The sequence below is a fragment of the Vanessa atalanta genome, chromosome 12 (assembly GCF_905147765.1).
Source record: "Vanessa atalanta chromosome 12, ilVanAtal1.2, whole genome shotgun sequence".
Lineage (NCBI taxonomy): Eukaryota > Metazoa > Arthropoda > Insecta > Lepidoptera > Nymphalidae > Vanessa > Vanessa atalanta.
In genome coordinates, this window is record NC_061882.1 from 1153943 (window position 1) to 1181034 (window position 27092).

At 33.1% G+C, this 27092-nt stretch overlaps 1 protein-coding gene across 5 annotated transcripts in view; it reads left to right on the forward strand.

Annotated features, from left to right (window-relative positions):
* Window positions 1–27092, forward strand: part of LOC125067624 (furin-like protease 2) — a 260136-nt gene that overhangs the window by 204589 nt on the left and 28455 nt on the right. For all 5 annotated transcript variants that reach the window (XM_047676310.1, XM_047676314.1, XM_047676311.1 and 2 more), the window contains one exon: window positions 26140–26244. In XM_047676310.1, coding sequence (XP_047532266.1) covers window positions 26140–26244 — 105 coding nt within the window. The remainder of the gene's footprint in view (window positions 1–26139; window positions 26245–27092) is intronic.

Genomic DNA, 27092 nt, shown 5'->3' on the forward strand with positions numbered 1-27092 from the left:
CAAAATATGTCATTATTTATACTCGGATATGAGCAGAGAATCGTTACGGTATCCTCGCTATGACTCCAATTCGCACTTTGTCAGTTTTTCTAAATACGCATGCGCTGCCGCCGGTAGAATCCAATTAAAAAATCGTTTTTAAAAAAAATTACGTGATCTTTTTTTTGTTTTTGCATCCGTGTAGTGGAGTTACGCGTTAAAAGTTTTCTCTAATATCGTCTATCTCTCTATGCAATTAATACGGATCCGATGCTTCGTTGCTGTGGAAAAAATGGACAAACCACCATTACCAAATATATAGATGCTTTACAAATATTAGTATAGACTATAGATAGATACATAGATAAATCGAACAATACAATCGATGTACTCAGTACAGACTGGAAGGACACAATATTTAAATATATAAAAACATATATTAACTATTTTTGTTTGGAATAAGCTCCAAAACTTCTGTTCAAAGAGAGAGGAGGCCTTAGTCTAGCAGTGGGACTTTTACATGCTGATCTTCTTACCTTTATTTAAATAAATATTTTCTTCGTTTTAATCTTGATATGTCATTGTTATTAGTAGTGCTAGTCTAAATCCACTTGCAATGTATGTATTCAAGACACAGAAAATCATGAAAATAACAAAAATAAATAATTGAAAGGAAGGTTACGTGTCACGCAATTAATTACATTATCATTTATCAGCCGTCGTTTGGACGTCGTGGTCAGGAACGTGTTTAACTGTGTGTGTTTTGTCGTGTTGGACTCTCGTTTAATCCACTCCATAGTTATGTTCTCGAATACAATTCATATCAATGCCCAGTGGGACAAACAATAGACAACGTCTAATCCTAATTCGTTTTCGTTCTTACGACAAATGTATACACGACTTGCTCATATGTTTTCATAATCAAGTACATTATTACATTTGAGATTAGGTACCTCTCACTCGTGACTTATTTCTACCGCGAAACAGGATTATTATTGTTGTTTTTTAACGACCTTCGTGGTCAAGTAGTGTGTACACCGGTTTTCATGGGTAGCCACTCCGAGGTCCCAGTTTCGATTCCCGGCAAAGTCTATGTAGAAAAAGTTCATTAGTTTTTTATGTGGTCTTGGGTCTGGGTGCTTGTGGTACCGTCGTTACTTCTGATTTTCCTTAACACAAGTGCTTTAGCTACTTACATTGGGATCAGAGTAATCTATGTGATGTTTTCCAATATTTATTTATTTGTTTTCTAGTTTGAAGACTGAGTGCCCAATATAATTACAGACACAAGAGATATGACTTCTTTGTTTCCATCCTATTGGCGATTTAAGAAACGGTAATTATTTCGTCCGGCGATGGTGACTGGTAAGTGGTCATTTAGTGGCGCATTTGCCAGTACATCTAGAATAATAAAAATATTATGGATAGATATATTAATTCATTCAATATGGTCGTGATCGTTAGTAATGTATTTACGAAAATCCATTTGGTTTGTTGTCACGTCAATACTTGCCGTTTACCGTTTGAATGGTTATGGTATAGGGCTATCTGTACGCTGACAATTGTAAATAATAATAATTTGATATAATGTGTGTGTATTCTTGTTCTATACATCTTATTAATAATTTTGTTACGAAATTTTGGTTCTCTGTTCTGAAAAGATCTATCTGCTCCCATTTTTAGACAGTAAAAAGAGGAAACCGTGGAGTACAATGGTAGCAACCTTGTTTTATACTGTGCCGATGTTGTACTAAATATTTTTGTCAGCCGTAAAAGCCTGCAAAATCTTTTTTCGCGCAATGTTATAGAACACTGGGTCCGAACTCAAATAAATGGGATAAGAGCTAGCAGATTACATGATTAACTTGTAAAACAAAGGAATTCTTTAAATTAAATTAATTTTATTCAAAATAAGTGGCAACCCTCAATATCACTGATTGGCTTCTCATTTAGCACGATTGTGCGTTACGAATACATAATTCGTGTTCAACGTCGACGCTATTAAGATAATCTCCACGGCCTATACGGGTCCTATCATTGATTGCTAACCGCTTCAATGGGTGCTCCACACGTGAGCCAACTCAACCGCCAAATTTTGACCTCTTTAGCTATGCAAATTATATACCCGGTCGTTCATAGCTTGATATTAGTTGACGATCTAACGCGTAAATTGGGGTCATATTGATTGGTCAGCGTAATATGGTAGGGTAGGTTTCGAAACGATTTTGTTTGTATATATAATAGGAACTTTTCGTTGGTTTGTGACAAAATTTCAGTTCACAATTACTTTAATTGTTAGTAGTCACAAGAGTTCGTGGCTTACTGATCTAATTGTAAACATTTGTAAAAATATAGATTACCGGTTACTTCACAGAAATACACACCTTTAGACCGAAGTAGCAATAAACCGATACACCAGTTCCATTAAACTTCGATAGTGATACGAGTGGCCATCAAACCTTCGTCTCGATAGCATTCGAGGTCCCCTAAGTTTTTCTATGAAAGTTTTTATGGCGCGGTCGCATTACCATTTGAACGTTTACGGCCCACATTTGGCCGATAAAATCCTGGGCCAGGGATGCGGCTGAGCCCTGTGAGGTACCAAAGTTGACGCGGTAATAAGTTTAAGGATTGGAGATGTTTGTATGTCCGAACTGGAAGTTCGAGAAATACTAAGGCCGATAAATTAAAATTTGTGTAATTAATAGATGACCTAAATTAAGTTGATGATAAAAATGAAATAGCTAAAAATTTAGCGCATGAAAATTTAGTAGCTTGTGTTTTAATCACAAGACCGTTTCTTAGATGTGTCTTATATACGATATATTTTTAAAACTTTATAATTATTTTAATTTATATAAAATAACTAATGTAATTTCTGTATTACGATGTTTGTCAGAATATCACGTCAAAACTTTTCAACGGTTTCGATTAACGCTCATTACATTATTAAAATATTGCCTGAAATAAGAAATAGGATACTTTGATATACTACTTCTTAGATATTATTCACAAAAATATCTGAGCTTACATAAAAACCAGACTAAATCAATTTAAACGAATGCGTCTTGTTTTCATTTGTTTATATTAATATCAATCACTTTTTAGCAAATCAATCTATTGAGTACATATTTATACAATCGCTTTTAGTGATCGTCGATTTTAAATGCTCGAATTTGTAATATTGAAAAAAGCAAATGCTTTGAAATTAGACTTAGGGTCAATGAACAAAGCTGAACAACTTTATGATGTAAAGTTGACGTCATGACTTGGAACAAATCGAACTTCGTCTGGCTCATTAGTTATCCGATAAATCTAAATTCAGAAACTTCATCACATGAATAGTTAACTTTTCCATAGACTCATTCGTAACGCGATCAAACTATGACAACATTGGAATTCAAAGTGGTCGAACGCCGCTATCCGCTTCTCGACGAAAACACGGCCATTGAATAAGTTTGTAAATGGTGGCAACCATTAAAACTTATTTCAATATCGCGCCGAGCATGCGTTACTGGGATCGGAGCAATCGCTTACACCGCACAGCATGTGGCGTGGTAGGTGTTTTCCGTTGAAATAACTTTAATTCAATAGAAAAGTTAAATTGTACGTCGCTGGTTTGTAACGTTTTCGTTACTTTGATGATTTTTGGGTTTGATGTGAAAAAGTACAGTTCGTTTTTCTTTCGACATTTACGTAAATTTCATATTAGGGATACTGGTTTTGTCCCATAGAGGTCTATAATGGTCTGGCCTTCGCATAACACGCGTCCGTACGAAAAATTCAAAAACAGGAGAGCAAGCAAATTTTTATCTAAATTAAAAATATCCAAAAAGTTTTTTCTCTCCGTTAGCATTTATTTGTTGCCTCCGAACTACCAAACTTAACATGTCAATAATATTTGAAAAAATATAGTTTACACTCATACATGCTCTCTGTTGTTGTTGAACGAAATAAGATTTAAAGAATATTACTGTTTTAATATTTGTGATGAAAATAATTTCTTTAAAAAACAAACTAAATTACGAAACGCGCCTGATAAATGTCTAAAGTTGTACCTAAAACATTACGAACTATTTATTGTCTCGAAAGTTCGCTCGAACTTAATGTGTTAATGTCAACTGTGAATGGAAATGGTTCTGATTTCAGTCAATAAATAATGCAGAATCGGGTCACATCTAAATCACGGGACGTGACGTCAGCACTATCTCAATGCGCCACCTGGCCACCCCGAGATATATCTCATTCTTTTGTTGTTCGCGAACGAGTTTTTCACGTTCTCGTCTTCCTACCGACGTTTCCTCACACCTGCGCCTATTTCGCGCCGCCCATATTTATTGTGCTCATTCTGTGTAACGTCGGTAACAATAGTATGTTTCAAGTTAAACATACAACTATATGTATATACGGTGTAATTGGAAAAGTTTTGACATTCGTTTGAAGTTTATCTTGTAATTTATATTTTCACTTTAAGAACTTTTCTTATGGTAAATAAAATGCGCTCTAATGAAATTGTCTGCGTGCTGCGACTGTACTCGAAAATACACAACTTTTTTTATCTATACGTTATGTGCTAGTAAATGGATTTTAATTTTTAATTTGTTGGAGTATCCTCGAGCGTGCAGATTGACAGTGATAATATTCTTGCGTGTCAGAAAGTCGCGTAGCGTTACTAGCGGTCTATGAGAATAGGTAAAATGAGTACTTCCGTTACAATATTGACTCCCTTGAAAAGTGTTGGCTGAAATCAGTGAGGGCATGAATTAATCAATATAAGACCGACGTCACGAATTAATAGGAGTGTTGGATCTCTAAGATGATGAATGGATGCGTTCAGTTGTGACGATAATGTTGAGATGTGTGAGATGAGGAGATTGGATACAAATAATTCAAATGTATTTATTCAGTATAGAAGCATTACACTTATTGATTTATAAGCAAAATATCCTGACACGAGAAGAACCTCCAAAAGAAACTTTGCAGGTTTATTTGTCTATTCGGTTACCAATTTTAATCTGATAAAGAAATAGCCAGGAGGAGATAGTTTGACATGGACTCCCTAATCGTACAACCTTTTGCACGCTTTTTTTCTTTTTGTGATTTAACAACACGTGCAATTTATTCTCCAGTTCATTGTCCCACAGAAGTGTTATCAACCTCATATCCAGTAAACAATACAAAAGCGTATTATATAATCAATTTGACATTATAAATTTTATTTCGTCTGACTGTACAATAGTGCTCAGTCGTGAACTTATCGCGTTTAATGTTGCGTTATTTTTTCCAGGGACGTTTCGACTGATGTTTTTATTATAAAGACGTGTTGGGACTGAGGAAATATTTATGTATGTTAAGGAAATTTGTAATCTTGATGTACGACTCGTTTGCTCGTACGTTTCGAAGTAAGTTTAGTAAAACCTTCACTCGCTTCACGGGATTTGAGTTTTTTTTTTGTTTTATTACTGATGGCATTCATTCTATGTCCTTTGAATCAGTAGTTTGTAAGGTAAATGATATGTTGAAATAATTATGAAAAGACTAAAACTAATTTTTGCTCACAATAACTACTAAAATTTAAAATGTAAGATGATTTTTCCCTAAATTTGTTCTATTCATTGAAAAAATATTCTATAAAATTATCCAACGGTACAAAATTTAATTGAAATAAATGTACTAGCGGCGAATTTCTTTATTGAATATCAACATTGAGTGTTTTCGTTTAATTTAATTCGATCAGATCAAGAGAAAGGCTCGGAAATTGCAACGGATCATTGATAAAAACCACACTGTATGGTAATACTAAGCCCATTTATACATATTTATTGGTTTCTGATGGTTGTCTATACATATAATAAAATTGGAGTGTCTTTTTGCTATATTAAAATAACTTTTTCTGTTTGTAATATTAAAACAATTTTTGCCTGTCTGTCTGTTTGTTCCGGCTAATCTCTGGAACGGCTGGACCGATTTTGACGGAACTTTCACTGGCAGATAGCTGATATAATAAGGAGTAACTTAGACTTCTTTTTATAATTATATATAAAATTATAATAAAGTCTTTCGTCGCTTTAGTCGCTTTTTTATTAAATTCAAACGCGCACGAAGTCGCGGGCACAGCTAGTATAATATAAAAATAGTTATGATGAAATGGATTGGTATTGACTTTACTGTTTAACCGATTATAATGACCTATTCATCGCCTTTTTATTTAAAAAGGCTTTTTATACTATCAACATCGTTGTATCTCGCTACTCAACTAGATGACTGCACACATAAAACTCCGTACCGTTAAGTCGAGGTCCATCGTTGACAAGCTGGGGTTAACTGGGCGCCATATGGGACCTCTAGAATAGCTCAATTTAATCTCATTTTGTAAGTTTTTTATTTTTCTTTGTTATTTTAGTAAACAAGTAAACTATTCTCATTCGAGAGCATTAAAAAATGAACTCTGAAATTCTCAAATGGAGAGTTTTGAAATCTTATGATTTTTTATGTCTGCCAGGTTTTGCTACCGACAATATAAAAGCCTAATAATTTATTAAGAAAATATTGATTATAGTATTATATTATTCTTATATCATATCATATGTACATATGTAATTAAAGTCTCACTATAAAATTTTAATTATTATTAGGACTAGATCATAAAGCTAATCCGAGATCGGACCAAAAAAATACATATAGTTGATAACATTTTTTACGGTCCCAATAACTAACTTGACCACATATTCGAAGTACTGACTTCCTCATTTAAATTGTTTTCGAGACAAGTTCCCATTTACAGTACAGTTTCGTACTTTGCGAATTGGAAATTAGGCTTTGTGGCCTCGTTATCATTTTCATTCCACTAAGTACGCCGGAGTTGTTAGTGCAGTGCAAAGTGTACTATAAATAAATGAATTCAGTGTTTGTTCACTGGGTGGGTGCTTAAATTGCGCTGTTTATACAGGGAAACCGAAATTTTCATCGTATTATTTTATCCACTTTCGTTATTAACTATTTTAATTTTGCCATAATTTTGTTCGCACGCTCATCTTTGCCGATGATCGCTCGTTTAAATTAAATTGATTGAAAATGTTACTTTTCGGGTTGGTTATTATTATTACATAAATTTTATCTGAATTTTATTTATATATTTTTCGATTTTACATAACGTTTTAATGATGGAATTTTATAAGATATAAAAATAATGATAACAGTGAATAATGACGTATCTGATAAGTTAAATCCTCATTAGCATTATGGATGGGAACGTTAGTTTGTTTATTGGTTTGTTACAATCATTCATCGGATCATTGCATACAAGTTCCTGTGACGTAAGTAGTACAGAAAAAGAAAGTGCCTAATGGAAGGTATCAGGCACTTTCTTTTTCTGTAATCGTGTGTAATATCTGTATCGTGGTTTTTGGTTTTGGAAAAACCTTAGATGGAAACTAGTTAAATATTCAAATGTAAATTGTTCTGACGTCACAAATTCAACTAGTAGTAAATTATAGTTCCGAGATTAATTAATTTGCGCAAGTAATTTAAATCAGTTGCCTTTTGCGTGATAAACACGTTATATAAATTTTAACTTGTCTGTCATAGAAATGACCCCGTCATAGAAAGGCTGGCCGAATACTACCTATCTGACAAATTCAGATTTCAATTCAAATAAACATTAATAAAGAAGCCGCAAAAGAAAACAGTAGAAGACAATTAAAGTTGTGATTCTGAAATTTCCATGTAAGTAATAGGCTTTTAACGTTCCACTCCTGGGCAAAGGCTCTCCCTTTTGAGAAGAAGGATTGGAGCTTAAATCACCACGCTGCTCAAATGCAGTTGATACTCGTGGCCGATTCTCATCCACTACGTGTAGGTCTTCTCACGATGTTTTCCTTCACTGCTGAGCACGATATGAATTAAAAATACAAATTAAGAACATGAATTTGTTGGTGCTTGCCCCGGGTTCAAAATCATCGCTTAAGATTCACGACTCGTCACCGGCCATCAGGGTCTCAAATTTCCATATGAATTCCGGGAAGTAAAATACAGGCACATTAAAATATTAAAATCGATCAAAATAAAAGAAAGATACTCACTTAAACACCAAACTGGAAGACAAGAATACTAAGTACAATACCTTGCGGTAGAATATATGATGTGTCAGTCGGTAACCTCCCAAACGGGCTTTTAGCCCTAACACGAAGTAAAGTGAACTTTATCCGATTTGCACTTGTTATTATCACGATTCGACTATACAGGATGTTGTAAAACGTGAAATGGTATATATTAACTATAACTATATATGGTAACTAAGATAAAATTTAAAAGTATTAAAGCCATAGTGTGGTTACATATTTCAGACACTAAATTTTGTCCGCAATTTGTAGCGGCGAGGTAGCGTCGACTCCACTTTGGAAGTTCTTTTTTAAATAAGATGATAAAGAAGTGCTGACGTCGACGAGATTTTGACGAGTAAAAATAAACATTTTGAGTTCTATCAACGGTATACTGTCTGTCTGGAAATGTATTCGTGTTAATGTTATTTCGTGTTTTCGGTATAATTGTGTATATGATTTTTGCTTGCATTTTACAACTTAATTAAGGGTTTAGTTTTCTATTTATTTAGATGACTATCTCGTTGGTCGAGTGGCTAGATATAAGGCTACAGATTCTGTGGTTCTGGTATCAAAACCCAGGTCGGGCCGATAGCAAGTAAGTTTATTTATTAGTCTGGAGTTTCGAAGTTTATCTTAATCTGGGGAAACATGATAAAGAATTCAATGTGGCAGAATTGTGTTATTCAACCGAGATGGAAATATTAGTATTCAGCTTGGTGGAATAAGCAGGCATAAAGCCTGTTACGTTATTTTTACTCTAACTAAGTCTTATATTTAATTTAAAGTGGTTTCATGAAACATATTATTCAATAGATTAAGGATTATGTTACGATACATTTTAACATAGTGCCGTATCGGCGTCGTCTTGTATCGATAATTGCTTTCGCGAATGTTCCAAAGCGTTCTTAATGCTTCAAACATTAAGCTGCATATAATCTGTGGAGCTTCTAAGGCGTTTCGGTTGTATCAGGTGAGGATTATATCGGTTGTTCAGTAGGCGACTTGCTGCCTTCGCACTGCTGTTTGTTTATCGTTATAAATGCAGTGCATTAAATCTGTTAATACAATAGTTCAGATACTTAGGTATTGCACAAAACTTGATAATTATATTGGCTGTAAAAATATTATCTGCTTATAATATCGTATAGTTTTTATTTTTTAAATACATAATTTAATAATTCTGATTTGGTTTTATAAAAACGCTTGTATTTTTATTATTGGTTTATTTGTTAAATTTATAACAATTTCTCCATTCTTTAATACTGTAAAAAGATACTGTATTATTTAACAGTTATATTTTTTACTTGGACTTTGTACGTCTGGGTATATACCATCCACTAATCAGATATTCTACCAAACAGCAGTACTCAGTATTGTTGTATTCCAGTTTGAGGTGTGAGTGTAACTACAGGCACAAGGGACATAACATCCTAGTTCTCAAGGTTGGTGACGCATTAGCGATGTAAGAAATGGTTAATATTTCTTCCATTGTCATTGTTTATGGGCGTTGGTGGCTTATCAAGTGGTCCATTTGCTTGATTGTCTTTCTATGTAACAAAATTTTGTCCAGAAATTCAACGATACTTAGCATACAGATTATAAGAATATTTTATGCCAAGTATGCATAAATAAAGAGAAGTATTGTTGTCGACACTAATACAGTTTTTTTAACAACTTTATAAACTTTAGTGCTGTGATTACAGATTTGATTTGCAATTGTTTGTTTTGTTGTAACGATATCCTCAGTAATCCTGCTATTGAACTTAAAAAGTTGACGTAACGTTTTAAACACGACCGATGATTTGGTTTCGAATTTAACTCAAATATTTTTTATGATTTTATTTTAAGTCTATTTATACGAACAACGCTATAAAAATGTTATATATGTATATATCTACATATGTATGTATGAATGCTATTATGGAAAATAATAATGAGTAATGGTTTATCCAATCATTTTTTTAAAATGGTAGAGTAAGAACATAAATTTTACATATAGAGTTAAGTTCACCAATAGTTTAAATTTAAAGCGAGTGAAACTGAGAAACGTAAGTATGCCATAATATTATACAATAAAATCTTGTCCAAAATGCGTTGCTTCTGGTATATTATGTATATTGGTTTCATACTTTTATGAGTTTAGATAGATATAACAGAATTGGCTTATAAATGTAAACGTATTAGTTATTACTTAGTTGATTGTGATAATTATTTCTCAGCTCCAAAAGATCTTAAGCATTATGTTGTACTTCTTTAAAACTATACTTTAATATCAAACACAATTTAATTCACTTCTCAATAATATATATGTATATACATATATAAAAGCGAAACATCAATCACTGATATATAATCTCAGAAACTATAAAACCTACAAACTTGAAATTTGGCAGGTAGGTTCCTTATAGGGTGTAGACAGATTTAGATTTTACAAAACTCCACCCCTCAGGAATTTTGTAAGAAAAAAGGGTGTTTTTGAAGTAAGAGACTTGAAATTAAATATTTATGGTGTATAGATGATGTGGAGGTGTACTAATAACGTATCTTTTGGGGGCTAAAACAGAGGATGGTTGTTTGTCACAGCTAGTAGATATATGATTAAACAGTTACGTGTTATAATCTTTGTTTTTATGGTATAGGTAGGCGGGCGGGCAAATAGGCCACGTGATGGTAAATGGTCACCACCACCCATAGACATAAGCGCTGTAGGAATTATTATGAAGTAATAATTCCTACAATGCGCCACCAATCCTGGGAGCTAAGATGTTACGTCTGTTGTGCCTGTAGTTAAACTGGCTCACTCAACCGTCAAATTGGAACACAAAAATTCTAATTGTTGCTGCTTGGAGGTAGAATATATGATTAGTGGATGGTACCCACCCAGAAGGTGGTACAAAGAAGGGTACACAAAACCCTACCACCATGTAAATTAAAAAAAGGATGTTTACTGTCTTTTCAATTAGAAAGGCATTTAAAAATGAATGTACCCTTAAAAAAAAGGGAAAGGGAAAAAGGAAGCCCGTCCGCGGCTTTTATTTTTTTTTAAATTTTATTTTGAACGAATGGAACGCGAAAATTGCTCTTTTATTTCCGTTTGCATCGAATGGCCGATCGGATTTCGTTCGGTGTACAATATCAATACCTTTTTTATTCGCACCTGGTTTTTATTCAACTAGAGCGTTAAAAAAATGTAGATGATTACATGACATTTTCATTCGGTCGTTCGTTCATTTTAAGAGTTATTACGACTTCGTTCGTTCTCACTTTAAACGGGCTGATGCAATTATATTTATATTACACTAGTCATTAGACAAGATACACCCAAAAAAATAACGAAACGGATGTGCTATATGTGGATCATAGTGGGAGAGGGTATAAAATGAAGATTCTTCAATATATGGTCTGAGTTCAGATATTATGATATAGGTAGGTACACCGGCATATGTCCTACCTGATGGTAAGTAGTCACCTCCGCCCATAGAGATTAGCTTTGTAAATATGAATCATTCCTTAAAATGAACGGTACCTTTCCTTAAAGTGAACATTCTAAAGTGCTTTTTTATGCCCACTTTAATAAAGAATATTTCGATTTTGATTCCAGTTATAAATCCTAAAAGCATTTCGAGGAGGAACTAACAAAAATAATGAAGAAACAAATTAATGTACGACAGCATTTTTTTAAATTAGATTTTTTTTAAAAATAACGTAAATAAAAACAAATTTAATTTATGAATTTTAATGAATCATTTTTTGTAAACTTGTCAAAGTTTTTAAATGGATTTCAGCGTTGCGAGTAATTTATCGCGTCGGCTAATGCAAAGAGCTCTCCGTGTAAGGGCCGCCTTTGATATTGTCGCACTCGTAACCTCTTTGCCGGTAAAAACTAAATGACGTTGTGCAGTCATAGGTCCAAAGGTGAGCGTTCACGCGCTACGAAGTGTCACTTCCTATATTCTGTCGTGATTGGTCCAATCAACGTGTCGGTATTCGGTTTTAGTCGGTAGTACAGTGAAAAGGGTTATATGCTACTATTATAAATGTTATTTAATTATTATTATTACTATTATACAGAACAGTTTCTATAATAATTTATATACCTTAATTTAATAAAACAAATGATTGTATTTTTTTTTAAATACGGCTAAATAAAAAATATAATATATTTTAATTATGATTAATAATTTGTTTGTAGATATTTTAGTAGACTTATTCACTCTTTTTAATTTTCATAATTTAATGTTATTCGAAGTTTAAAAATTTAAATATATTTTTTATCCACGGATTTTGTCTAGCCGTTATACGTACACGATAAAAAAATATAATTTATTCACGATTTGAGCACACGTACAGTGAACGACTCCAAGTCCATTTGTTATCTGCTGTTCTTCGATAATAATTCTTCAGGGTATGGCATAAAGTCGTAAATAGCTTACGATATGGTTCGTTGTTCTTTTACTGCTGTTGTATATCGTGTGTTCATGTAAGGTCCTCTTACAAAACAAGGGGGAAAATTCTTTTTTCAACGTAACTTATTCACGCTGCGCCCACTATGTGAGATGAGGACACAAAATGCCGCTTTCGAGTGTCATTAACAAGATGAAGAGATACTAGTACACTTCGTTAGGTATAGACGCTCGTGGGGTGACGGAGAGTGGTGAAGTCTTGTTATATTTATTTCTTTGTATAATCTATTCAAAGTGTCATTAATGAGATTACGTCTGGTGTGTTTGCTCAATAAAGGTAGAATGTACCTCCTGTCATCTGTTAAACCTACCCACTCGATGTCTTTGTGCAAGCGTGTCTCTGTCCGCACATTTCCTACGTCAGTTGCTCCATCGCTCATCACTGCTCTTCAGTGTTAAGAACAAGAAGGAAGAAGAAGAAGATTTGTGTTTATATTTCTTACAGTGCCATTGTCCATTGCCGAAGGTGGTCATTGACTGTTAAGGAATATAATACAAAAAAAAACTACCACAATTTGTCAACGATTTTCTTTTCATAGTAGCGGCATCAAAAACTTAAAATGTAGTTTAATATATTTAATTACAACTAATAATAATTTTTGAGAAGAAATTTGTCTGTTTGTTATCTCACAACAAGATCCCATTGTTGGACTATAGTATCTTGTTAATAACTAAACCGTAGTTTAGTTATCTATGAAAAAAATAAATAGACGCGAATAGAGTCCCGGGAAACGGCTAGTGTACGCTATAAATGCGGTTCTTTTATGGTGGTATAAAGTAAACGTCCTGTTTTTTATAGAGTTCGTGTTGCGTGGCTCGCCTTAACCGAGCGAATTAGGCCGTAGCGCCTTTTGAAATAAATAAAAAAAATCACGAAATGGGTTAACTCGTTAAAACGTTTTTTTTTATATTTCTAAAACTGATTTCAAAGAAACGTACACGTTAAAGAATTTACGAATGTCTTAGAATTTATTTTGATTGCGTCTTGAAATTTTATTTATGATATTTAGTTTACCAGATTTAACGGACGTTATGAAATCAAATGTTAGCTACAACTGAAAATCAAATCAATGAGTTGTATAATACAAAAAAAATAAACATGAATATTAATATTAGAACTTATCTATTAATGGATCTTATAAGCTTTTCTTCGAAATTAAAAATAGATATAGGTAACATTTTGAAGTCAGAAGCAATGACAATTCGTATATATTTTAAAAAATAATTTTCTATCTTTTTGCGTTTTTTTTTTGCTCGAAATTAAAAAAGATAGCAGGAAATATTTATTTAATTATTCGTTCGAATGTAAAACAGCATATTTACATGAAAAGGAATACTTCTAGACCAGCCGTACAAGATACTCGGGATAAAAAACGTAAGGTTTTTATTTTATTGTACGAAATATACAGTCAATCCCACCAAGGATTTGTCACTAGGCGACGAGGATAACGCAATATCATTTTACTTGGATATCGAAACAAATTACTTTATTATTTGATACCTCGTGGGTATTGTCTTAATTTGTATTTTTTAGAACATTTTCATAATTTAATTTCCATATGATTTATAATTTGACAGATGAAAGTCCCCGTAGATAAATCACGTCAATCTTCAATGAAGATTTTGGGTTCAAGTGCTTCATTTATAATATAAGTTTTCTGCTGATTTTCTTTCGCCGGTTCTTTTCAGTTCCAAGGTTTTAATTTCCGTAGGGATGATATAGTGGTCCGTTACGACCTTATTATTTTAATCACTCAAACTGCACAACAATTTATTTTGCACTAATACACTTTACTTTTCGACGTTAGGATTTTAATTATAATTAAAAACACTCACTATTTTCATGAGATAGGTATTTATTTGTCAGCACACCTTTCTTGTTCGTATTTAGCCAAACGAATGGTTGGTTGTCCGACTTTAGTTATAAGCTTATTTCTAGTCAAAATAAAAACCATATTATTGATCAAATAAATATTTAAATCTAAATAGAAAGAATCAATTGAATTACTAAAATATTTGTAGGATAGTGATTTATTAAAGTATTGTATATGTCCGTTTTATTAAGCAATGTATCAAAATCTAAATATCTATAGCCGGTAACAGGTCAAAGTCGTAAGGGGAAAAGGTAATATAATTAAGTTAGAATAGATTAAATACGTTTCGAAATAATAAAATATACTCCGTTTTGGAACCAGTGGTAGATTTTAGGGAGCCAATAAGCAAGTTTGCGCTTCTATGTTGAATAAACATTTTGACTTTGAGTTGTTCTGTTCATTGATAGAATTCTGCTATAATCATCGTTAAATATATAAGGAAAACATACCAAACATGGTGGTAGGGCTTTGTGCAAGCCCGTCTGGTTAGGTACTATGCACTCATCAGATATTCTACCGCCAAACAGCAGTACTCAGTATTGTTGTGTTTCGGCTTGAAGGGTGAGTCAGTCAGTGTAACTACAGGCCCAAGGGACGTAACATCTTAGTTCCCAAGGTTGGTGGCGCATTGGTGATGTAAGGAATGGTTAATATTTCTTACAACGCCATTATCTATGGGCGGTGGTGACCACATACCACCAGGTGGCCCCTTTGCTCGTTCGCCTACTGAAATCATAAAAAAAACATATAAATTATAAAAACTTTATAGTAAAGTTTTGTCTTGGCTTAGTTATAAAATGCAGACAGATTTATCTAACTGTGATGTAAAACCATGCGGTGAAGCTAATATGTGTTCGCGACACCTGTGTGCTGCTGGATCAGGGTGATAGAACTTCAAGAAATTAAATAAAGCTAAATTCAAACACCAGTTATCAATACTTGCGCTTTGAACCCGGTGCTCTCTTAATTTTTACGTATAATATCTATCCATTGAGCTATCTAGAACACGTGAACTCTGAATACATGCAAAAGTCCAAGAAACTTCTCAATAAGGAAGAACTTCTCCATTTTGTTTGTTTAAATTTATAAATCATTTAATTACAACTTTGCGGCGGAAAAAAGACGCGTCGTAAAACTCCCTTTTTTACGGAAGAATTGAAATTCTGATTTTAACCGACTTTATAAAAGTTCGCTATTGATTTTTATATATATGTTCGGGGATAACTTTTATATTTATGTACGTACCCAATGGAAAGAGAATCATACCAATGTTTCTATTGGGTTCAGTATAATTCCATACGTATTCATGTACATTGTTAAGTATATATATTTATTTAGTTATTGTAATCATCTGAGAGTGACTAACATGAGTTTTGTCACCTCTGTCAATGCTCTGATATTGGTCTGTATTGGACCAATGCGAATAGCATTCACCTAAAACACGTAGTGCATAAACAACCGTTATATAACGGAATGTCCTTCAGCTACAAATCAAGTCAAATCTCAAGGAAATTACTGGTAACGTTGACATTACAATGTAATTTAGATCTGAACTCCCTGTATAATCTTGACCTTACACGCAACATCTTGTTAAACACTGCTAGAGAACCGCAACAGACTGACGTGTTTGGTGAGACAGTAGTTACTAAATAAGGTGTTGCACTAAATTCGATTTAGAACGCTTGATTAATGTTGTTTTGATTCGAAACTCGATTGCATTTTCAAATTGCAATCAAAAAAATAACATAGAATAACTTGTTTGAATTATTTGTCTTTTAGTTTCGACGAGCGTTTGTTAATTGATAATCGTTGTCTCAGATGTCCTTTAAATTATATCGTTTAAAGAATAAATAAATATTTTTTGATTAATAAATATTGGACAACATCACATACATTATGATCCCAATGTAAGTAGCTAAAGCACTTGTGTTATGGAAAATTAGAAGTAATGACGATACCACAAACAGCCAAACCCAAAACAATATAGAAAACTTATGAACTTTTTCTACATCGAGTCGGCCGGGAATCGAACCCGGGACCTCAGAGTGGCGTATAACTTGTGGTTGGTAGGTTTCTGAAGAAAGATTTATTTCTGTAACGTGTAACGAGTTTGACTTTTGTCTTGAAGTTCTTTATTAATGTGAACAGTTTCTCTCACGGCTTCGGCCGCGTGCAGGGGGAGGTGTTTGTTAGGTACCTCTCGTCCCTTTCTGCAAAACAATACGAACACATCCATCATCTTACAATTTTGTGAAAAAAAATTATTGGTCGGTTGCATGTTTAAGAGAAAAACTAAGAAATAAATTAGTTTGGCATTAATTGTATGATTGTTAGGATAACTATAAAAAGTTCAAATTCATTTACAGGAGTACTTTCGACAGTCAAAAATCTAGTACTGTTACTACTACGCGTTTTAGAACTTCACAAATATACTCAACGACGAAAGACCGGAATAAATATAAAACAAAAGTTCTAAAAAATTACTCTTATGACTACGTATTAGGTAAAATCGAGGAGCACGGCCAACCTTGGTAAAGTGCCAAATAATAGGTCGACTTCATACACCTGGAGATACACATAGGCAAAGCTCTACACTTGTGTGGTGGTAGTATTAGTAAATAGTCAGTAAGTAGCGTCAGCAGAAAAATATCCAAGAATTTATTTATGTTTATTTATTTTTTTGTAATATTTTTATCAGTTTATGTATATATATGCATCAATAACAGCAATGTTATCATTTATTTAATTTCCAATACTAATAAGTTTATAATAGATACGATACGATATATATTATTTTAAAACATATTACACATTACAACTACAAATTATGAAACAAAACGTTTGACTTATTATACTTTTGATTTATTATACTTTAATCGCAAATTCACAAATTAACCACACAATCACAATCTTAAAAATAACTATGTTTATATATAAGGAAAAATGATACTAAGGACCAGTTTTACTTTAATTCAAAGCGCACGTCCTATAATGTTTCCTTCGCTAGGGCGTCGAATAAAGTGAACTCAGCATTTCTCGATCACGCGAAGTAAGCTCGGTGCAGATGTCGCCACTTGTCAAAACAGGCTAGCCAACTTCGTACCGAATACATTTTTATTATAATTTTAAATGGCGACAACAACATGAAGGTGAAAACTGGATCGACCTCTTCCGACGTATGTTCGAATACAATAACTGCAATTGTGTGACTGCACGATGTTGGCCATAGAAAACTTGAGTCGTTTGAATAATACGTACATTATTTTCAAGTTCGCTCACTTCATGTAGGAATGCGGTAACTTCACGTAAAGATGATTCTTCGAAATTGTACACTTTTAATCTGTGTGTGATATTTTCTGCTGCATCGGGAGCCGCAATAGCTAGGAAGCTATTGCGGTTCGCGTTAAGCAAATGCGTAAGTTTTACTTTTTAGTTTATATTTATTTGTTTTCACGTTGTCAGTCAAAAAAAAGATGTGGCATAATTAACGAAACTATATTTTCGTTATTTAAGACAAAAACATATAAACAAGTATGTATATGTACGTCAGTAGTAGAATTCCTGGTGATTGGATTTTATCAATTTTGAACAAAGACCGACCACTGACCGAAGTGTTTTTTTACTAAAACCAACATCATCACCAATAGTTCTCCTTATCTAATATTTTAATGGGACCGCAAAGTGAAATTTTTAATCGTTTTTGACGATATATTTGTCAGTGAATTGGTTTCGAGTCGTCATGCCAGTGGCTGAATAAGTGTGAAGGGTGCTCCTTCGATTTCCGCGGCCAAGGACGGCCCTTTCTCATGCAGTGGAAATCGCATATTTCAATCTCCCGGAAACCCCAAGGCCTTAATGGAATATCATAAATAAATATTTCGAAAACAGACTTCATATTCTAGGATCCATCAAGTATCCCATATATTAAGGCTGTACGTTACAGTTTGATGCATTAGAGCCCGATTGAATAACCGACCGAGATCAATATCATGACGCCCCCGAGGAATATTGGAAGATAAATTCTAGTAAGATTTACGACTACATTTTAAACACGCTGCTTTACCTCGGCTGTTGAACTTAAGTAACTGTTATAGCTTACATTATAAATTTTCATCGGTACTTCCTGTTCGATGTGCTTAAAAATTGTTCTAAGGAGGCAGGCTACCAGAAGAGCCGCCTGATTTTAAGCTTCATTTGAAAGTAGAAACTTCACTTCAAACACCGTCAGTTCGATGGCACCAACATAGGGTCAAGATATTATTATTCCTTAATGTTACCAGATCTTCCGTAGTACTTTTTAAGTTTTGGTTTCTCCTGGCTTAGGCCTTTGGAATTGCTTATGTATTTCCGTGAGGCCTCATTGGCTGCCATATCTTAGCATACCGAGAATATCCTCAAATTCAGCGCACAGCATTTTCGCAGGAGACGCCTTCAGGGCGTTTCTCTTATTTCTGTTTTTCTTATTATAGGTCTAGTTCTCCTCCCAATTGGTGCTTCCGAAAAGCTGAAAAGCCAATAAGGTCATTGGTAATACATAATACAGAAAAAAAAGATGGCGTGATCAGTTCACTCGGATAGTGAATACATATCTTAATAGCAAAGTACAAGAATTATATCTACAGCAACAGCGAAAGCTTTTAATAATTCACAGAGATCCATAATCCCTGTGAATTACGAAGTGATTTAAAGTGTCGTTTTACTGTATTTTCTGTACTGTGGTAGTGAATAACTCATTTCGTTCACAGACGGCATTTACTTTACAAGCTTGTAAATATGATTCAAGAAATTAAAATATTATATACACGAGAACATCTAACAGTTTTGTTATGCTGGTAATATTCTAGGAAAACCGTAGACAACGTTGTATGCTTTACATTACTGTCCACCTTATATTTAACACAACATCGCTTAAACTTCATCAAATGGGAGTCCATGTTATATTGGCTTAACTTTAATTTAGTTTCAGTAATTTATTCAAACCGCTATAATATGAAACACTCGTTTCTCTAGCTCTCGTATTAGACTGCTTTTTTAGTATTCTAGTAGAATTATTAAGTCAGTTTTACTAATTAGTGATTCTAATTCCATATACGTACAACATTTTACTTTATTCAAGAAGGATAAATCGATAAAGGTCGAAAGTATGCCAAATATTGTCATCTGATTATAATAGATGTATGTATTGCTTAAAAGTGATTTAAAAAAAGAACTTACTGCTAAATCCCATTTAACAGTAACAACATTTATTTGTTAGCCTTAAACGTAAATTATAATTTTCGCACAAATGCAATGAGTGGCAACAGAATATAACGATAAATTAAATATAAATATCACCCGTAACTAAAATTAAGGAAAAATATCAAACAGTACGTAACATAACTGTTAAATGTGCAAGGAATTACGTGACTTAATACCTTCCTCCATGTAAGTACTAGACGCCGTGAGAGTTTAGGTCTTCAACGTCGGTAGTAATCCTTCCGGCGTCTGTTTATCCTGACCATTATAATCCGGGTACCTTCAAGACAGAAGTGAATAGGTATCTTCTAAGTAACCGTACTTTTTCTTAGACCGTATTAGTACTTACTATTAGGTATAGTTGGAGTTAAGTGTAAGGCTATGTACTTGGTCGTAGGGCGATATGCAAGCCTGTCTGCGTATCTGGATGATACACCGCTATACAGCAATATTTAATATTCTTGTGTTCTGGTTTAAAGAGTTTGTGAGTTAATTACAAATTAAGGATACATGGGAGATTTTCTAAAAGCTGGTGGTTCATTGGCGACGTAAATTATGGTTAATATTTATTTTAGTGTTAATGTCTAGTAGTGAGGTCCACTTATTAAGTGAGCCTTTTGCCAGTACCACCTATATTATATAAAAAAATAAAAAAAAAATTCTAAAAGTCGAAACGATTTGAGCATTTATATAAGGACGAAGATTTTAAAATTACAAATAACATATGAGGGTTGTACAAGAACCCGAGTAAGCCACTTAGCTTGGAGTAAAATGTAATAATGTTTTCTTATTCTCCGCTGAGTCCACAGACAACCCGGAGATGGGATTGTCGTCTTCAGTATCACATTAGCGTGCAGATATTCAGTGAACAGCACGGATCAAACTAAGGACGCGAAGTACTTGTATATACTTGTATAGTATATTTTGGACTTTGTTTACATATAATAGGTCTTTTTTTTAAACATAAAATAGAGTGACGTCAGATGTCACGTGTACTTTATTTATTCAAAGTTGACAGAAGAAAAAATAAGTAATGTTAATTTAATGGAATGTTAGGCAATGGAGATGTTTTTTTTTTTTAATAAATTAATCCTAAAAATAGTTGCCACTCAAAAGTTGGCTGACTTTTTGTTTAACAAAGTTGTACCTTTTTATGTGTTCATCTATAACAAACTATCTTTCGCACGCTTGAGATTAAATACTCAAAAAGAGAACGCATATTTTTTCAGAATGTTCACGTAATAAATATATAATAATATTATAATTGCGAAAGTAATTATGTTCGTTTTTACGGTAGAACCACTTAACAGAAAACCTAAAAATTGAGTATGTAGCAAGATTGAATTTATATAAGTGAAACCTACGATCACTCCTCGAACACGCGGGCGAAAACTAGTTGAACATAAATTTGTCCGTAAACAGACAGACGATTTGACACATGCTGTGATGTAATCTTATATATAATTAAGCGTTAGTCAGTTCTAACTCCCATGCGATATTTCGTGACGCTTAAATCAAAGTACTTAATCTATACTTGTCTTGTACAAATCCGAGGTAGCTGCATCAATTCCCAAGACGAGGGTACATATGACGAGGGTCTGAACCATAGATATTAATTTGTACGGCAAATTAACAGACGCGAAATGGCAACCCTGGCTGGGATCTAATTTGTTAGCCGAACTAATAATTCCTCTAGTTCTTGACTGTCGTACATTATACCGGAATTAATTAAAGATGGTCATGATTTCGGAAACTGTACCCTTAACTCATAACTCGAGTCCTCTAAAAAATTGCAATTAAACAAATTATTTTAAATTAAATTAAATTATTTGTTCCAACTAACAAACCCAGGCAAGCACCACTGAATTTTCATGTGTTTAATTTGTGTTTATAATTCATGTAGTGCTCGGCGGTGAAGGAAAACATCGTGAGGTAACCTGCATGTGTCTAATTTCAACGAAATTCTGCGAAATTGGAGCAGCGTGGTTGAATATGCTCCAAAACCTTTTTATTAAAGGGAGAAGAGGCCTTAGCTCAGCAGTGGGAAATTTGATGAATGTAATGTTAATGTAATGTTCCAACTATCAACGTAAAGCATAAAAAAGTCAAAGTCAAAGTTTCTAGACTTTTGAGGCCGAAGTAGGGTTTCTGGAAATTTGAACTTTAATGAAGAGGTGACCTTTCGGAACGGATAGTATTTTATAAAGTTATATTGTAACTTGTAAGCCGAGATAGGCTTGTAGTTGGGACACGTAAATAAGAAACGAAGATTGCAGGTTCAAAGCGAATGGATTAAGTTACGTATAATAATAATCCTCTTCCAATACTTGTCAATTCCAGAACTCCCTTATGTCACACAAACTTTGTCCATATTTTTTATTTTGTTCCACGTCGATAATTGAATTTTCATTAATCCAATGAGCTGACAATGCTTCGACTAAAAACAATGATTATAAAATAAATATTCCTTAATTAATTTATGCATCATATAATTGTTTACGTCACAAATCAAAGCCGATCAGGTACATTTATTATTGGTTTTATTTACATCGGATTATTGGAATATAATTAGTGCCTAATAATTTAACGATGTAACGTTACAATATCATAGTTAATAATGTTATTTGTAAACGTGCTTTGGGTAAAGTAATAGAACGCAAACATTCCATCTGACTTTTAAGAAGATTACTATACAATTTTTTGGTGTATCGAACGCCTCATCAATTGAATCATCAGTTTCAGAGATTAATATAGCCTACATACAAACTAATTTAATATCTTTATAATATTAGTATAGAAGTATAGATTAGTGTAAAAGTGTGATTTACCTAGATTTTCTAGCGCGTTAAATAGTTACCAGATTTTTCGTTGACTTAATTTTGATATTTAATTCACTTAAATTTCCTAAAGTTGTGATGTAGACAATATTTGATAAACAAATTTAATCAAGAAACACTGCAGTATGTGTGTCAATAAAGCGCAATATCGCATGATGAATTCATGCAAGCATATTGGCTGACGAGGTCAGATCGACTCGCACGGACTATGGAATACTTGAGTTTGAAATCTGACCTCTTGTAACCTAGTTTAAAAAGGCCAAATTTGATATTAAACATATTACAGCAAACGGCATTTCTGTTCTCACGGCACGATATTCTTGAAACAAAACTACTTATATAATATTCTGTATAATATCAAAATTTTCATTCAGTAGAACTATTCTATCAAACAACCAAACTCGATATTGCCTTATTTTCTCTTGAGGATAAGATCTGGAGATTATTTCACCGCGCTGCTTCCATGTGGCCGGATTTTATTTCACAGATGCAGGTTTTCCCATGTTTTTTTCCTTCCGAACACGTGATGAATTATAAATACAAATTAAACTCTTATAAATTCGGTACTTCCCCGGGTTTTTACTCGCAATCAGCGGTAAACATTCACGTGTTCAAAACATCTCATGATACCTTATAGAACTTATCATAGGTGATATAATAGTCTAGTGATACAAATTCAGTTAGGAATGCATTACAAGGTCTAAAACGAAGATAAGAATTCTTTACCTTGTTAAAATATTTAAACCTCTGCAGAGAATTATAAAAAAGTTGAAACAAGTCCAGTTGTAGATTTGCTAGTGTTAATACCATCTAGTGAACTAAATGTAGTAATCGGTTGGATAAATACATTACAAGTAATATCTACTGAGCTTTAAACAACTATAAGCGTAACTACTTTATTTCTATTCGATTTGCTTGTTTTCGCCTAAAGATCTCACTAAAGATATTCATAGTATCGTATAAATATTCGATGTAAAGTGAAATACAAACAAGCCATTATATATTTTAAATATAAGAAGAAAAGGTCAACAATCGCGCGTATCTACTGCCTGTTGATATCCAAACAATTTTTCCTCTAACCACATTTGATATACGGTTTAAGTTTCTTTGAACATTTTCACAAATGCTACGCATCTTTACGGGGACTTTATTGAACCAATAAAGGTAATAGAGTTTAGTTCCACTCGAGCGTAAAATTCCTGCGTGAACGCCAAAGTGACAAAGATATATATTTTACGACAGCTCTCTCTGTACCGAACTTTCTAAATAAATTGCCATGTTTTTCAAATTTTGTTCACTCACTCCTTCATTTCTATGTACCTACACATATGTACATATATAGGTATTTACTTCAATATTTATGTGATACTTCCACTTGATGTTCATACTATTTGTAAATTTTATTCTTAGATTTAAACAAAAGAAAATTTAAGAATCCAAAATAACCTTTAATGGCTATTTTAAGTAGTAGGTAATTTCTTGCAGTTCTATTTATTTTGCTGAAATAAGTCTTGCATTTTCTTACGAAGCAAGACGATTATAGATATATTCAAATGGCATATTTGAACTAGGGAATGGTTTAGTTTATCGTATCGGATAATAGTTTTGAAATTAATTAGAAAGTAGTAGGGTAGAATCTAAAAACTATCAAATTGGACATTCAGAGCATCCTTAACGTTAATTCAATGCATCCATTAGTTTAGAAGAAAAAACAAGTAGGGTTTCTTCCAAATATTGGCTTCCATAAATCGCATAGAGTGCAAAAACTGTATTTTGTGACTAATATATAAAGAAAAACTTCCAAATGATTGTCTTATTTTGTTTAACAAACGGCTCTGCTTAATTAACTTATGTTTGAAATCCCGCGGGATTAAGGTCGGGTTTAGACTGAATGCAATTCCACAGACTTTTTGTCTTTTCATTATAAAGCAATACTTCTTGTTAAATTAGTGTGAACTTGGTTTTATTTTATATGTTGATATTTTATATGAGTATGCGTGTGTTTATTTACTTTTGAAAAAAAAAAAAAAAAAACAAAATACAATTTTGATCACAGTGGCTGATTTCCAAGACCATTTTTTTATTGTAATATTTGTAGGTAATTCAGAGAAATTGATTCTAAATATTGTATTTAAGTGGACGATTTTAAATCAATACTGCATCTCGTCAAACTTGGCTCCACTTCAAGTGATATTAGCGAATCGTCCTCAAAATTATGATGATAAGAACTACCAAATAACATTACGAGATAAATTGCCCAGTGGTTAAAAAACGGGGATCTTAACTAAAGATCTTTTTTAAGATTTGGCTTTGACTGTGTATTGAATAACATCCACTGGTCACACGTCGTCCATATCGCTCTATGAAATATTAATCAATCCTTATGTCACAAATTTGTCACCAACCTTGGGTGCAAAGATGCTATGTCCCTTGTTCAACTAGTTCACTCACTCTTTAAGCCGGAACAACAATACGAAGTACTGCTATTTGATAATAGAATATCAATTAAATCTAACCAACGTTTTAGAATAAGGTCCTCACTTTCTTCCAAAGAGTAGAGAAAGTCTTAGTCTTACTCCAGTAACGAGATATTTAAGAGCCATTAATTATCAAAATATTTTAACCGATACTGAGCTATGCGAAAATATATCCAAGTGGCATTGGTGAGTGAGCTTTAATCTAGTAATCTCGATGTTAATTAATAATGAAGATGAAACCCTGCCAATTGACGTAGATTCGTTTCGTCTGAATTGAATAATTGACAGCTTCAAGTCGTTTCCAGATCTGCCAATTTCATTATCTGAAGACTAGAGATTCTATCGTTCCTTTTATTGCTCAATGTTTTATTGGTAGTCGGAATGTTCCTTTTAGATTTGTCGTGTCCGAGATAATTATCATTTTATTTACTTGGAAATTGCGATTTAAATTGAATATATATTATTCAAGACTTTTTTTATGCTTTCGTAAACATTATTGGCGATTACACGAGCATCCAATGTTTAGATGTAAGTCTTTCTTAAGATGATTATATTTTAAATATATCAAATCGGATTTATAGTTCTAGAGATAGGCGTGTTCAATTATAAAACATCCATAAATACGTTACTAAAAGTTAAGATGAATATAAGTGATATAAATTTATATTCATAAATTGACCTAATTACTTCTTCCTTGATGAATGGATTAGTATTTATGTACATTTAATTTAACAGGATTATAACACCATTAACTAAATACTATTTTTTATGTTTAATAAGTACGTATTAGTCTTAGGTATAAACCTACAGTTAATGCTGATAATGCATACATAATTAATTAAGGTCCAACTATAGAAAATCGTAATATGATACAAAAAGAAGAAAGAAATAATTAGAAAATCTCTGATATAGTTTCTTCTGTCAAACAGCAACACTTCGTATTCTTTTGTTCTGGTTTGAATGGTGAGTGAGCCAGTGTAAGTACTAGCACAAGAGTCTATCTGTTTGGTGACGCATTGGCGATTTAAGGGATGATTAATATTTCCAGCGATAATGTCTATGGGCGATGGTAACCACTTATCATCAGGTGGCTCACTTGTTCATCCGATATATGTAATAAAAAAAAAAACTGTTATAAGGCAATATTTTAATACTTTCATCTTTTGTTTTAGATCGGTGCCCTCAAAGGATACTACTTATTATCTCACCACAATGTCCAGAAGAGATCGACGGAACCGAGTCATGATCATCACCAGAAACTTATCAATGAACCCGAGGTGAGTACCTATCAATGTACCAACGGTAATCACTATATAAATAATAAATAAATAAATAAATATTGGACAACATCACATACATTACTCTGATCCCAATGTAAGTAGCTAAAGCACTTGTGTTATGGAAATCAGAAGTAACGACGGTACCACAGACACCCAGACCCAAGACAACATAGAAAACTAATGAACTTTTTCTACATCGACTCGGCCGGGAATCGAACCCGGGACCTCAGAGTGGCGTACCCATGAAAACCGGTGTACACACTACTCGACCACGGAGGTCGTCAAAATCACTATATATGTATTATAAAGCAAAGTCCCGACATCTGTCTGTGTGAACAATTTCATTTGACTTTCACTAATGCGCGGAGTGATTCATGAGGTGTGTAATTCACTACAGATTTGTATTAAATGGCTTAAATATGGCGATCTTTGCTTGCGTGTTCCGCGTAAAGCAATAGAGCTATATGTAAATGTATGCGACATTCAAAACGAATTTTTTTCAAGGATAAATAATGGAACACGATGTTATTCAAGATCTTGTCCAATGATATTATATTAATGATACCCATTTGTTTAGTACTCTTTTCTTCTCCTGTGATTTGAATAGGTTATATGTATAAACTTTATTTGAGAGGATAATCAGTTAAACGATAATATATCCTTTTCTTTCGTATGTAAAATAAGAGATGGCAGAAAGAGAGGACTCAGTTTTTAACTAAACACCTGCTAAACAAAGTGTGTAATTAGTAAGGTCGTTATTGTTGAACGTTTTTTAATTCCTATATATATCAATAGCCTTATGAAATCTCTGTTTATATATTTTTAAGTGTTTATTGAACTTTAAC